General features: G+C 50.9%; 1 protein-coding gene across 10 annotated transcripts in view; it reads left to right on the top strand.

Moving 5' to 3' along the window:
- CD177 (CD177 molecule) overlaps positions 1 to 13978 on the top strand; it is a 30158-nt gene that overhangs the window by 6367 nt on the left and 9813 nt on the right. For 2 of the 10 annotated variants that reach the window (XM_074023776.1, XM_065534521.2), the window contains exons 1-7: positions 5580 to 5660; positions 5748 to 5888; positions 6103 to 6288; positions 7866 to 7988; positions 8197 to 8313; positions 12141 to 12281; positions 12496 to 12681. In XM_074023776.1, the coding sequence (XP_073879877.1) occupies positions 5609 to 5660; positions 5748 to 5888; positions 6103 to 6288; positions 7866 to 7988; positions 8197 to 8313; positions 12141 to 12281; positions 12496 to 12681 (946 nt within the window). In that variant the 5' untranslated portion in view covers positions 5580 to 5608. Of the gene's footprint in view, positions 1 to 5579; positions 5661 to 5747; positions 5889 to 6102; positions 6289 to 7865; positions 7989 to 8196; positions 8314 to 9407; positions 9685 to 11961; positions 12054 to 12140; positions 12282 to 12495; positions 12733 to 13978 lie in introns of those variants that run through there. The other 8 variants (XM_065534519.2, XM_065534518.2, XM_065534520.2 and 5 more) reach the window with 7 other exon arrangements.

Genomic DNA, 13978 nt, shown 5'->3' with positions numbered 1-13978 from the left:
GGAGTCTTGCTCTGCCGCCCAGATTGGAGAGCAGTGGCATGATCTTGGCTCACTGCAACCTCTGCTTCTTGGGTTCAAGCGATTCTCCTGCCTCAGCCTCTGGAGTAGCTGGGAACTACAGGCGCCTGCCACTACACCAGGCTAATTTTTGTAATTTTTTGTTGTTGTTGTTGAGACGGAGTCTCGCTCTGTCACCCAGGCTAGAGTGCAGTGGCGCTATCTTGGCTCACTGCAAGCTTTGCCTCCCGGGTTCACGCCATTCTCCTGCCTCGACCTCCCGAGTAGCTGGGACTACAGGCACCTGCCACCACGCTGGCTAATTTTTTGTATTTTTTAGTAGAGACGGGGTTTCACCGTGTTAGCCAGGATGGTCTCGATCTCCTGACCTCGTGATCCGCCCGCCTTGGCCTCCCAAAGTGCTGGGATTACAGGCGTGAGCCACCGCGCCCGGCAGTTGTTTAGCTCCTCTAGGGCTCAGTCTCTTCACCAATAAAATTGGACGGTTAATGGGCTCTCTCTTTCTCAAAGAACTAAAAATAGAACTATCATTCGACCCAGCAATCCCACTCCTAGAAATCTACCCAAAGAACAAGAAATTGTTTTATCAAAAGATACCTGCACTTATATGTTTATGACAGCACTATTCACAGCAGCAAAGCCATGGAATCCACTGAAATATCCATCACTGGTAGATTGGCTAAAGAAAATGTGGTGCAGATACACCACGGGGTCCTATGCAGCCATAAAAATAAAATAAAATCATGCTTTTTGCAGCAACATGAATGCAGCTGGAGGACATAATCCTAAGTGAATTAATGCAGAAACAGAAACTCAAATACTGCATGTTCTCACTTTTAAGTGGGAGCTATACCTTAGATACTCATGGACATAAAAATGGTAATAATAGACATGGGGAACTCCAAAAGGCGGGAGGGAAGGAGGAAGCCAAGGGTTGAAAATCGACCTATTGGACGCTATGCTCACTATTTGAGTTTCGAGTTCATTAGAGGATCCAGCACGATGCAATATACTCATGTAATAAACCTGCAAATGGACCCCCCGAATACATAATTTTAAAAAATAAATTTTAAAAATAGGCTCTCTCTCACTGTTGTGGCCGTGCCTGAATGAGCGCTCAGACAACAGCCTGAAGCATTGAGGGTTCATAGTGGTCACCCTGTTCATTGTTTGCTGAGAACATACTTTGAGTGGTACAAGGCTCTTAATATTTACCACAAACCATCGGGTGCAGTTGACCATGGTGTCGGTTTACAGAAGAGCACAAGGAAGTTCAGAGAGGAGAGTGGCCAGAGGTCACACAGACAGAAGCAGGAGAGTTGAGCCAAGCAGCCTGATCAGACCTTTCTGTTCCAGTCTCCTGTCACTCTGTGTCACCCTCCCTCTCACCCACTACAGTTCAGCCACCACCTGCCCGCTCGCTTGCTTGCTTGCTTGCTTTCTCTTTTTCTTTCTTTCTTTCTTTCTTTCTTTCTTTCTTTCTTTCTTTCTTTCTTTCTTTCTTTCTTTCTTCCTTCCTTCCTTCCTTCCTTCCTTCCTTCCTTCCTTCCTTCCTTCCTTCCTTCCTTCCTTCCTTCCTTCCTTCCTTCCTTCCTTCCTTCCTTCCTTCCTTCCTTCCTTCCTTCCTTCCTTCCTTCCTTCCTTCCTTCCTTCCTTCCTTCCTTCCTTTCTTTCTTTCCTTCCTTCCTTCCTTCCTTCCTTCCTTCCTTCCTTCCTTCCTTCCTTCCTTCCTTCCTTCCTCCCTCCCTCCCTCCCTCCCTCCCTCCCTCCCCTCTCCCTCCTTCCTCTCCCTCTCCCTTTCTCTCTTTCTTTCCTTTCTTCCTTCTTTTCTTATCTCTTTTCTTTTCTTTTTTTTCTTTTGACAGGGTCTTGCTCCTTGCTGGCTAGAGTGCAGTGGTGCAATTTCAGCTTACTGTAACCTTGATCTCCTGGACTCAGGTGATCCTCCCATCTCAGACTCCTGAGTAGCTGGGACTACAGGCGTGCACCACCACACCTGGTGTTTTTTTTTTTTTTTTTTTTTTTTTGAGATGGGGTTTTGCCATGTTGCCCAGGCTGGAGCGCAGTGGTACGATCTTGGCTCATTGCAACCTCTGACTCCCAGGTTCAAGTGATCCTCTCACCTCAGCCTCCTGAGTAGCTGGGACTACAGACACATGCCACCATGCCTCACTATTTTTTTGTATTTTTGGTAGAGATGGGGTTTCACCATGTTGCCTAGGCTGGTCTTGAGCTTCTGAGCTCAAGTGATCCACCCACCTCAGCCTCACAAAGTGCTGGGATTACAGGTGTGAGCCACCACGCCCAGGCCTGGCATCTCTTTCTAATTCTTACCTAAACCAAGCTGGATCTCACCTCATGGCCTTTGCACCTGCTCCTCCCCTGCCTGGAATGCTCTTTCTGCATGTCCTTCCAGGGCTGCCTCTTTTTTTTTTTTTTTCCCCATTCTGCTCACAGCTAAATGCCACCTCCTCAGGAAGGCCCTCACTGATTTCCTACTAGCCAAAGCAGCCAGTTCAGTTGTCTACTTTCACCTTACCAGGTTTTCACTCTCTACCCAGCACCCTGAACCACCTAATATTTTTCATGCTTCTGTGTTGGTTTAGAGTCTGCCCCTTCATAGGCTGTGAGCTTGACCAATAGCAGCGGCCTCCTTCTTCTTTGCGGCTCCGTATCCCCAGCCACTAGGATGGTGTCTAGCACATATTCCAGCTTCAGTAAACATTTGTTGATTAAAGCAAGACTTTCTTTAAAATTTAACTTTTATTTTAGTTCAGAAGTACGTGTGCAGGTTTGTTATTAATATATAGGCAAACTTGTGTCATGGGGCTTTGTTGTACAGATTATTTCATCCCTCAGGTATTAAGCCTAGTACCCAGTAGTTACTTTTCCTGATCCTCTCCCTCCTCCTCCTCCTCCTCCCACCCTCCACCCTCTGATAGGCTTCAGTGTGTGTTGTTCCCCTCTATGTGTCCACGTGTTCTCATCATTTAGCTTCCACTTATAAGTAAGGACATGTGGTATTTGGTTTTCTGTGGCTGTGTTAGTCAGAAAAAGACAATGGCTTCCAGCTCCATTCGTGTTCCTGCCAAGTATATTATCTCATTCTTTTTTATGGCTGCATAGTATTCCATGGTGTATATGTACCACATTCTCTTTATCCAATCTGCCATTGATGGGCATTTCTATTGATTCCATGTCTTTGCTATTGTGAATAGTGGTGCAATGAACATACATATGCATGCATCTTTATAATAGAATGATTTATATTCCTTTGGGTATATACCCATTAATAAGATTGCTTGGTCAAGTGGTATTTCTGTTTTTAGGTCTTTGAGGAATTGCCACACTGTCTTCCACAATGGATGAACTAATATACACTTCCAGCAACAATGTCTAAGTGTTCCTTTTTCTCCCGGCATGCGTAACTTTTTGACTTTTTAATAATAGTCATTCCGACTAGTGTGAGGCTGTATTTCATCGTGGTTTTGATTTGTATTTCTCTAATGATCAGTGACGTTGAGCTTTTTTTCATATGATTGTTGACCACATGTATGTTAAAGTAACACATTGAATTGAGTACCTATGACTCTGTTTGCCTCTTCGCCCACTCTTCCCTTCCCTCTTCCATCAGGGACACTGCTTTAGGCCATGCACAGTTCCAGGGCACCATCCACACAATGACAATGTGAATTGCTGGGGAGGGGGCAAGATTTCTAGGGTGCACAACCTGTACAAATGGAGTGAGGGCTCTGCTGTTGTCTTCCCCTTTTCATGCATTCATTTATTCAATAAATATTTATTGAGGCTGGGGCTTGGTGGCTCATGCTTCTACTTCCAGCACTTTGGGAGGCCAAGGAGGGAGGACAACCTGAGCCCAGGAGTTCAAGACCAGCCTAGGCAACATAGTGAGACCGTATCTCTGCAAAAAATACAAAAAATAGCTAGACATGGTGGTGCGCACCTGTAGTCCCAGGTACTGGGGAGGCTGAGTTGGGAGGGTTACTTGAGTCCAGAAGATGGAGGCTGTAGTGAGCTGCAGTGAGCTATGATTGCACCACTGTACTCCAGCATAGGTGAAAGCAAGACTCTGTTTCTAAAAAAAAAAAAAAATAAATTACTGGACATGTACTATATGCCATGTAGGTGGTGGAGACATAGCAGGAGATTTGACAAATACTTCCCTGTCTGTGTGGCAAATATTAAACTTGCAATAAACTAGCAAAGACAAATAAAGATAAAATTTATAGAGATGTCAAAAATAAACATATAATTGCAAGTTACATTCATTTCTCTTTCTCTGCTATTCCTGCCCTCGCCTTCCCTCTTCTGTTTCTCCTCTCTCCATCACAGACACTCCAACATCCCTCTGCAGTCACTGACAGATAACCCTGGTTCCTTCAGGTCTTCCTCCTCCTCCCCAGTGTGTTACAGCTGATTTGTACAGCCCTGGAAAGGCCAATGGTTAAATAGCTAGGGATTTCATCAGCCCGGTTGGTAAACTGTTGGTAGCTTAAAATCAGACATGCTATGAGTATTTACACCAGAGAAATAGGCCAACACTACGAGGCAGAATTTGTGGGTATTGTTTTTCTGTAAGTTTTTCAGCACACCACTGCTCTGCCATTGGCTTCCAGCAAATAGATGTTGCATTTTTCAAATATATCCTAATTCTTTCATAGATATTCAGTCTACACTCCACCTCTGGCCAAGTCTTTCCTGATGGTAGGAAATTGGGGACTTTCCTGATGGTAGGAAATTGGGGACTATGTTGTACTGTGAGGGTAGAGAATAGAAGAGAAAGCATGAGAGAAAAGCATGAAAAGGAGAATCAAAAGAAAAGCAATATGGGAAGGAAAGAGAAAGAACAGAGAAGTGGGAAGCCAGTGGAGGGTAGAAACTAAGCCAGAAGACAGGGGGACGAGCCTATGGCCACTGCACAGCGTCCCCAGACGTAGTTGGGTCATTTCCTCATCTGGGGTACAGACGTGGCCAGGGAGCCCATGAGAAATGAGGAAACTGCCTTCCCGAACTACTGGAGAACCAGGGTGGGGGTGGCGATCCACACAGCTGGCCTCAGGAGGAAAGAGGGCTGGGAGTCTGGACCAGGGGGACCCTAGGGTCAAGATGCCATAGTTTCTAATTGTGGAGGGCCTGGGGATTGGGACTCCTGGGTCTGAGGGAGGAGGGACTGGGGTCCTGGACTCCTGGGTCTGAGGGAGGAGGGACGGAGGGCCTGGACTCCTGGGTCTGAAGGAGGAGGGACTGGGGGCCTGGACTCCTGGGTCTGAGGGAGGAGGGACTGGGGGCCTGGATTCCTGGGTCTGAAGGAGGAGGGGCTGAGGGGCTGGGGGTCCTGGACCCTCCATCTGAGGGAGGATGAGCTGGGGGCCTGGACCCCAAGGTCTGAGGAAGAAAGGGGGTCCCTGATAGGCCAGTGGGGCAGTCGAGACTTGGGGTGGGGCCCAGGCCTCCATTTGGCAAGGCCCTCCCCTCCCCACCGTTTCCTGGGCTGGCTGCTTAAGGGCTGGTATAAAGGACTTGTTTCCTGTTGAAAAAGCAGAAAGAGATTACCAGCCACAGACGGGTGATGAGCCCGTTGTTACTGCTGGCCCTCCTGGGGGTCACCTTCCCACTGCCAGGTGAGTGATGACCCTAGCCTAGAGGGGACTTCCCTGGAGGCTGGGCAAGGGAACCCTGCTGAGATGGATTTGCTCTTGCCACTCCAGGAGTGCAGGCGCTGCTCTGCCAGTTTGGGACAAGTTACGACGTGTGGAATGTGTCCCAGTTGCCCCTGCACTGGACCCCTAAGGAGATCAGCTGTGACAGCGGCTTGGGGTGCCAGGACACCATGGTGCTCATTGAGAGCGGTGAGAAGGCCCTGGGGTGCAGAGACCCCGCCCTGTTCCCTCAGTCCCTCGATCCCTGTGCAGTGACTTGGGAACCACCCCTCCGGGAGGAGAGACTCCTAGGGTCCCAGTGATCCCCTTTCCAGCCTCTCAGCCTACCCAATGTAGCAGCGTCTCCCTCCAGGACCCTGGAGGCCTGACCTCCATCCTCGCTTGCCTCCCTCTCTCGGTCCAGGACCCCAAGTGGGCTTCGTGCTCTCCAAGGGCTGCACCGAGGCCAAGGACCAGGAGCCCCGCGTCACTGAGCACCGGATGGGCCCCGGCCTCTCCGTGCTCTCCTACACCTATGTGTGCCGCCACAAAGACTTCTGCAACAACCTAGTCACCACTGCTCCGCTCTGGACCCCGCAGCCCCCAGCAGGTGCCTGCCTAAGGGTCGGAGGAGAGGGAGGGGCTATCAGGAGGGGTTCTACTGAGCACAGAGGGGCTGCTATGGAGTCCCTCCCACCCTCACTGGCTGTCCTGCCCCTCGCTGGCTCCATCCCTCCCCTGACTGCTCCCTGGACACCGGCCCACCCGGCTCCCTTTCCCTCCCTCTCCACTCACTCCTGATCCCTCCCACCCACCTCTGCCACCCAGGACTCCCCACACCCCTCCTCTTCTAAGAGCAAATAGGACGGATTTCTGATAAGAAATCACCATTAACTGGGTCATCCTGCATTCTTTTTTTTTTTTTTTTTTAATTCTGTTGCGTTTGGTTCAAGAAGTTCTCCTGCAGGTTTTTTGCTATTTCCTCTTCCTAAGGGAGACTGAATTGACACTTTCCACTTTCCTTGTCTGGTGTTATAAAGAGTCTGGGGAGATGTTTGCACTTCTTTTATTGGAATAGCTTGTGAACACAGAAGTCTCCTGTTTTTGGAGGTTTAGTAGCCCTTGCAGGTGAAGGCACTGGCTCCTTCCAGGGCATCCCCTCCTTCCCTTGACCAGTGAGTCTGCTTCTGTGTCTCCCCTCGGAAGGCCAGACTTTGTTGAATGTTTCAGACGTGACCATATCTGAGTCTATATCAGGCCTCAGCAGGCCCCTCCTCCACACTGCCTACCGCCGCGTCCCCCCAAGAACTCTTTCCTTCCCTCCTTCCTTCCTTCCTTCCTTCCTTCCTTCCTTCCTTCCTTCCTTCCCTCCCTCCCTCCCTTCCTCCCTCCCTTCTCTCTCTCTGTCTCTCTTTCTTTCTTTCTTTCTTTCTTTCTTTCTTTCTTTCTTTCCTTCCTTCCTTCCTTCCTTCCTTCCTTCCTTCCTTCCTTCCTTCCTTCCTTCCTTCCTTCCTTCCTTCCTTCCTTCCTTCCCTCTTTCTTTCTTTCTTTCTTTCTTTCTTTCTTTCTTTCTTTCTTTCTTTCTTTCTTTCTTTCTTTCTTTCTTTCTCTCCTCTCTCTCTCTCTATCTCTCTTTCTTTCTTCTTCTTCTTCTTTTTTTTTTTTTCATAGTCTCGCTGTGTTGACCAGGCTGGAGTGCAGCGGTGCAATCTTGGCTCACTGCAACCTCCGATTCCCGGGTTCAAGCGATTCTCCTGCGTCAGCCTCCCAAGTAGCTGGGACTAGAGGCGCCAGCCACCAAGCCCAGCTAATTTTTGTATTTTTAGTAGAGACAGGGTTTTACTATGTTGGCCAGGCTGGTCTGAAACTCCTGACCTCGTGATCCGCCTGCCTCGGCCTCCCATAGTGCTGGGATTACAGGCGAGACCCACCATGCCCAGCCAAGACTACTTTCTGTACCCAGTCCTGGTGCCTCTATCCAGACCTCCGGATCTCTCTCCCTTCCTCTTTCATTGGTTACACTTTATTTTCCCACATCCAGATCCCATGATGGGAGCTGCAGAAGGCCCCTTTGGGAAGACTGAGCAGGTTGACTCCTGAGGCCAGCAAAAGTGGGGTGCAGAGAAGGTATCTGATCAAATCCAGTGCCCTCTCAGTGCCCCCTCACTCTGTCTGTCACTTCCCTAGACCCAGGATCCTTGAGGTGCCCAGTCTGCTTGTCTATGGAAGGCTGTCCGGAGGGGACGACAGAAGAGATCTGCCCCAAGGGGACCACGCACTGTTATAATGGCCTCCTCAGGCTCAGGGGAGGTAAGCCTGGGACATAGGGATCCCTGAGGGGACTGAACGCGAAGGTCTGGGGACTGAGATCTTAGTCTCTGGGGAGTGAGGGTGAGCTGAGGCGAGGCATGAGACCCAGAGGAGGGTGGGCCTGGCTTCCTGGAGCTCTGCCTGCCTCTGAGGGTTGAGTGGTCCTCAGGCAGCATCACTGACTCTCCCTCGCTCCCCCTTTCTGCAGGAGGCATCTTCTCCAATCTGAGAGTCCAGGGATGCTTGCCCCAGCCAGGTTGCAACCTGCTCAATGGGACACAGGAAATTGGGCCCGTGCGCATGACTGAGAACTGCAATACGAAAGGTGAGTCCCGCCCCTAGGCTGTGCCCTGCACTGCAGCCTCGGGCACGATGACACATGGGGCATCCAGAGCCATCACACCAAAGCCAGTAGGAGGAAGGTCAAGGGTGCAGGGTGGGCTGCTTGGCATGAGACTTTAGGCAACAGTGAGTGCTGGGGCCCCTGCTGGCTCTCATGCTGCTGAGAGTGACTGGTTGCTTCAATTTCTCTGTCTCCACACCCCTGGCCTTGCATAACCCTAGGTCTCCCACTTCCCTAGGCCACTGTAGCCTCTCTGCCACCCTCACCAGCCCCCGCCCTGCCCATGGTGCTGGAGTGCCCCAGCAGCCTTGCCTGTACAGGAGAGAACATCAGAGAGAAAATCAAGGGCACTTCAGGTGTGACAGAGAAAGCAAGAGTTAAACGAGGACACTGAGCGGGTCCCCCCTTCCCCATTTAGGTACTGCCATGGAAGAGAGTGCCAGGGAATGTCTCCATGAGAAGGGCTCCAAGGGAACGGGAAGCCATGCTGAGGAGGCCGGGGTCTTATATGGATCCCAGCTTCCCTCCTAGGATCAAAGTCTTTCCCTACCCGTGCCTCTGTTTCCTTGTCTGCCCCCATCAAGCTACCCCTTAGAGTTTAGAAGAGGGAGTTGTGTGAGTTCCGCACACCTTCCTCTGTGTATTTGGCTGTTTCTCCCTGGCTAGGCTGGGAGCCCGAGGCCAGGGACTTGGTATCACTGGCACCAGGGTTTCCAGCCTTGGGTAGCTCAGGAGCCGGCTCAGGAAGGGTACCAGGAGGTGTTTGCTCAAGTGAAGACGTGCAAAACCCCCTAATGAGTCAGACCCTGTTTCTACCTGAAGGGCCTCCAGGACTAGGAGGGGCAGGTGCCACAGACACAGATAGTCACAGCTTGAGGTGGTCAGGGCTGTTGCAAATGGGGATATGGGGCCTCGGGCAGCTCAGAGGAGGAGGAAACTGATGTTGTTGGGGTAGAGAGTAAGGAGGGCTTTACAGAGGAGGTGGCCTGTGAACTGTGTGTTAAAGCTTATTGGTAGAAGAGGAACAGGACATTGGTGGCAGAGGGAACAGCTTATTGGTAGAAGAGGAAGAGGACATTGGTGGCAGAGGGAACCGTGTGTAGCAGCTGCATAGGCCTGGAGGTTGGAGTGAGCCTGCAGTTTTAAAGAAGAGTCCATCACTCCACCTGAGAAGGACTCATCAAGATGAGGGGGTACAGCTGGGATTGGGGGTGATTAGAAGTTTTCCAGGTGGACAAGGTGGGTGTGGGGTCGAGGAGGGAGCTGCCCCAAGCCAAAGGCACAGCAGGTGTGAGGCTGAGGAGGAAATGACTTGGCATGCCTTCGGAATGGATACTGGTGAGGGAAGGAGAGGTAAGTGGGAACCTGGTGGTCGCTCAAGTACTTGAAAAGCCAGACTCAGGGGTGGATCGTCTCCTGAAGGCAGGGGAGCCATAGAAGATTGTGGAGCAGGGAGGGGCAGGGTCTGAGCCATTTATCTTTTCTTTTGACTAATGCTGGTGTTAACGGTCTGGCCCTGGTCTCTGGAACCAGGTGACACTCATAATCCAGAAGGTATTTCAGAAACAATCAGATGCAACATATGCCACACACAGCCCACAATAAGCAAAGCAGACACCAAAGCATCACACCATGCCACATACACACCACACATCACATACCACACACACATGCCCCCATACCCCTGACATACCACATATGAAACACAAATCACACACACAGCGTACGATATGCACAACACACACAAATGCATCACACAATTGCACAATTACTCTGTGTACATGTAGTGTGTATGTGGCATACATACTACATGTCAGGCACCACATACACTCCCTCTCAACACATCAGACATGCAACACGGGGCAAGATTTCTAGGGTGCACAACCTGTACAAATGGAGTGAGGGCTCTGCTCTTGTGTTCCCCTTTTCATTCATGCATGCATTCATTCATTCAATAAATATTTATTGAGGCTGGGGCTTGGTGGCTCATGCTTCTACTTCCAGCACTTTGGGAGGCCAAGGAGGGAGGATAACCTGAGCCCAGGAGTTCAAGACCAGCCTGGGCAACATAGTGAGACCACATCTCTACAAAAAATACAAAAATCAGCCAGACATGCTAGTGGGCACCTGTAGTCCCAGGTACTGGGGAGGCTGAGTTGGGAGGGTTGCTTGAGTCCAGGAGATGGAGGCTGTAGGGAGCTGCAGTGAACTATGATTGCACCACTGTACTCCAGCATAGGTGAGAGCAAGACTCTGTTTCTAAAAAAATAAAAAAAAGTAAATAAATTATTGGGCATGTACTATATGCCATGTAGTTGATGGAGACATAGCAGGAGATACAACACATACTTCCCTGTCTGTGTGGCAAATATTAAACTTGCAATAAACCTTGCAAAGACAAATAAAGATAAAATTTGTAGAGATGTCAAAAATAAACATAATTGCAAGTCACATCCATTTCTCTTTCTCTGCTATTCCTGCTCTCTGCTTCCCTCTTCTGCTTCTCCCTTCTCCGTCACAGACACTAAACATCCCTCTGTAGTCACTGACAGATAACCCTGGTTCCCTCCCGTCTTCCTCCTCCTCCCCAGTGTGTTACAGCTGATTTGTACAGCTCTGGAAAGGCCAATGTTAAATAGCTAGGGATTTCATCAGCCCGGTTGGTAAACTGTTGGTAGCTTAAAATCAGACATGCTATGAGTATTTACACCAGAGAAATAGGCCAACACTACGAGGCAGAATTTGTGGGTATTGTTTTTCTGTAAGTTTTTCAGCACACCACTGCTCTGCCATTGGCTTCCAGCAAATAGATGTTGCATTTTTCAAATATATCCTAATTCTTTCATAGATATTCAGTCTGCACTCTACCTCTGGCCAAGTCTTTCCTGATGGTAGGAAATTGGGGACTATGTTGTACTGTGAGGGTAGAGAATAGAAGAGAAAGCATGAGAGAAAAGCATGAAAAGGAGAATCAAAAGAAAAGCAATATGGGAAGGAAAGAGAAAAAACAGAGAAGTGGGAAGCCAGTGGAGGGTAGAAACTAGGCTGAAAGTCATGGGGACAAGCCGATGGCCACTGCACAGCGTCCCCAGAGGTAGTTGGGTCATTTCCGCATCTGGGGTACAGAGGTGGCCAGGGAGCCCATGAGAAATGAGGAAACTGCCTTCCCAAACTACTGGAGAACCAGGGTGGGGGTGGCGATCCACACAGCTGGCCTGAGGAGGAAAGAGGGCTGGGAGTCTGGACCAGGGGGACCCTAGGGTCAAGATGCCACAGTTTCTAATCGTGGAAGGCCTGGGGGCCTGGACTTCTGGGTCTGAGGGAGGAGGGACTGGGGGTCTGGACTCCTGGGTCTGAGGGAGGAGGGGCTGGGGATCTGGACCACTGGGTCTGAACCCCTGGGTCTGAAGGAGGAGGAGCTGAGGGGCTGTGGGTCCTGGACCCTCCATCTGAGGGAGGACGGACTGCGGGCCTGGACCCGAAGGTCTGAGGGAGAAAGGGGGTCCCTGATAGGCCGGTGGGGCAGTGGAGACTTGGGGTGGGGCCCAGACCTCCATTTAGCAAGGCCCTCCCCTCCCCACCCTTTCCTGGGCTGGCTGCTTAAGGGCTGGTATAAAGGACTTGTTTCCTGGTGAAAAAACAGAAAGAGATTATCAGCCACAGACGGGTGATGAGCCCGTTGTTACTGTTGGCCCTCCTGGGGGTCACCTTCCCACTGCCAGGTGAGTGATGACCCTAGCCTAGAGCGGACCTCCCTGAAGGCCGGGCAAGGGAACCCTGCTGAGATGGATTTGCTCTTGCCACTCCAGGAGTGCAGGAACTGCTCTGCCAGTTTGGGACACTTAAGGAGGTGTGGAATGTGTCCCAGTTGCCCCTGCACTGGACCCCTAAGGAGATCAGCTGTGACAGCGGCTTGGGGTGCCAGGACACGTTGGTGCTCATTGAGAGCGGTGAGAAGGCCCTGGGGTGCAGAGACCCCGCCCTGTTCCCTCAGTCCCTTGATCCCTGTGCAGTGACTTGGGAGCCACTCCTCCGGGAGGAGCGACTCCTAGGGTCCCGGTGATCCCCTTTCCAGCCTCTCAGCCTACCCAATGTAGCAGCGTCTCCCTCCAGGACCCTGGAGGCCTGACCTCCATCCTCGCTTGCCTCCCTCTCTCGGTCCAGGACCCCAAGTGAGCTTGGTGCTCTCCAAGGGCTGCACCGAGGCCAAGGACCAGGAGCCCCGCGTCACTGAGCACCGGATGGGCCCCGGCCTCTCCGTGCTCTCCTACACCTATGTGTGCCGCCACAAGGACTTCTGCAACAACCTAGTGACCACTGCCCCGCTCTGGACCCCGCAGCCCCCAGCAGGTGCCTGCCCGAGGGTCGGAGGAGAGGGAGGGGCTGTCAGGAGAGGTTCCGGTGAGCACAGAGGGGCTGTTATGGAGTCCCTCCCACCCTCGCTGGCTGTCCTGCCCCTCGCTGGCTCCATCCCTCCCCTGACTGCTCCCTGGCCACCCCCCCCATCCTTTTCCCTTTCCCTCCCTCTCCACTCACTCCTGATCCCTCCCACCCACCTCTGCCACCCAGGACTCCCCACACCCCTCCTCTTCTAAGAGCAGACAGGACGGGTTTCTGATATGAAATCACCATTAACTGGGTCATCCTGCATTCATTTTTTTGTTTTTTTTTTTTATTCTGTTGCGTTTGGTTCAAGAAGTTCTCCTGCAGGTTTTTTGCTATTTCCTCTTCCTAAGGGAGACTGAATTGAAACTTTCCACTTTCCTTGTCTGGTGTTATAAAGAGTCTGGGGAGATGTTTGCACTTCTTTTATTGGAATAGCTTGTGAACACAGAAGTCTCCTGTTCTTGGAGGTTTAGTAGCCCTTGCAGGTGAAGGCACTGGCTCCTTCCAGGGCATCCCCTCCTTCCCTTGACCAGTGAGTCTGCTTCTGTGTCTCCCCTTAGAAGGCCAGACTTTGTTGAAAGGTTCAGACTTGACCATGTCTGAGTCTATATCAGGCCTCAGCAGGCCCCTCCTCCACCCTGCTTCCCCCCAAGAACTCGTTCTCCTTCCTTCCTTCCTTCCGTCCGTCCTTCCTTCCTTCCTTCCTTCCTTCCTTCCTTCCTTCCTTCCTTCCTTCCTTCCTTCCTTCCTCTTTCTTTCTCTTTCTTCTTTCTTTCTTTCTTTTCCTTTCTTTCTCTCTCTCTTTCTTTCTTTCTTTCTTTCTTTCTTTCTTTCTTTCTTTCTTTCTTTCTTTCTTTCTTTCTTCTCTCTCTTTCTTTCTTGTCTTTCTGCTTTCTTGTCTTTCTTCTTTCTTCTTTTTTTTTTTTTCATAGTCTCGCTGTGTTGACCAGGCTGGAGTGCAGCGGTGCAATCTTGGCTCACTGCAACCTCCGATTCCCGGGTTCAAGCGATTCTCCTGCGTCAGCCTCCCAAGTAGCTGGGACTAGAGGCGCCAGCCACCACGCCCAACTAATTTTTCTATTTTTAGTAGAGACAGGGTTTTACTATGTTGGCCAGGCTCGTCTTAAACTCCTGACCTCCTGATCCGCCTGCCTCGGCCTCCCAAAGTGCTGGGATTACAGGCGAGACCCACCACGCCCAGCCAAGACTACTTTCTGTACCCAGTCCTGGTGCCTCTATCCAGACCTCCGGTTCTCTCTCC

Source organism: Macaca fascicularis, chromosome 19, assembly GCF_037993035.2.
Source record: "Macaca fascicularis isolate 582-1 chromosome 19, T2T-MFA8v1.1".
Lineage (NCBI taxonomy): Eukaryota > Metazoa > Chordata > Mammalia > Primates > Cercopithecidae > Macaca > Macaca fascicularis.
Note: the sequence above shows the minus strand (reverse complement) of the source record. Positions and strands in the feature narration are given on the sequence as shown.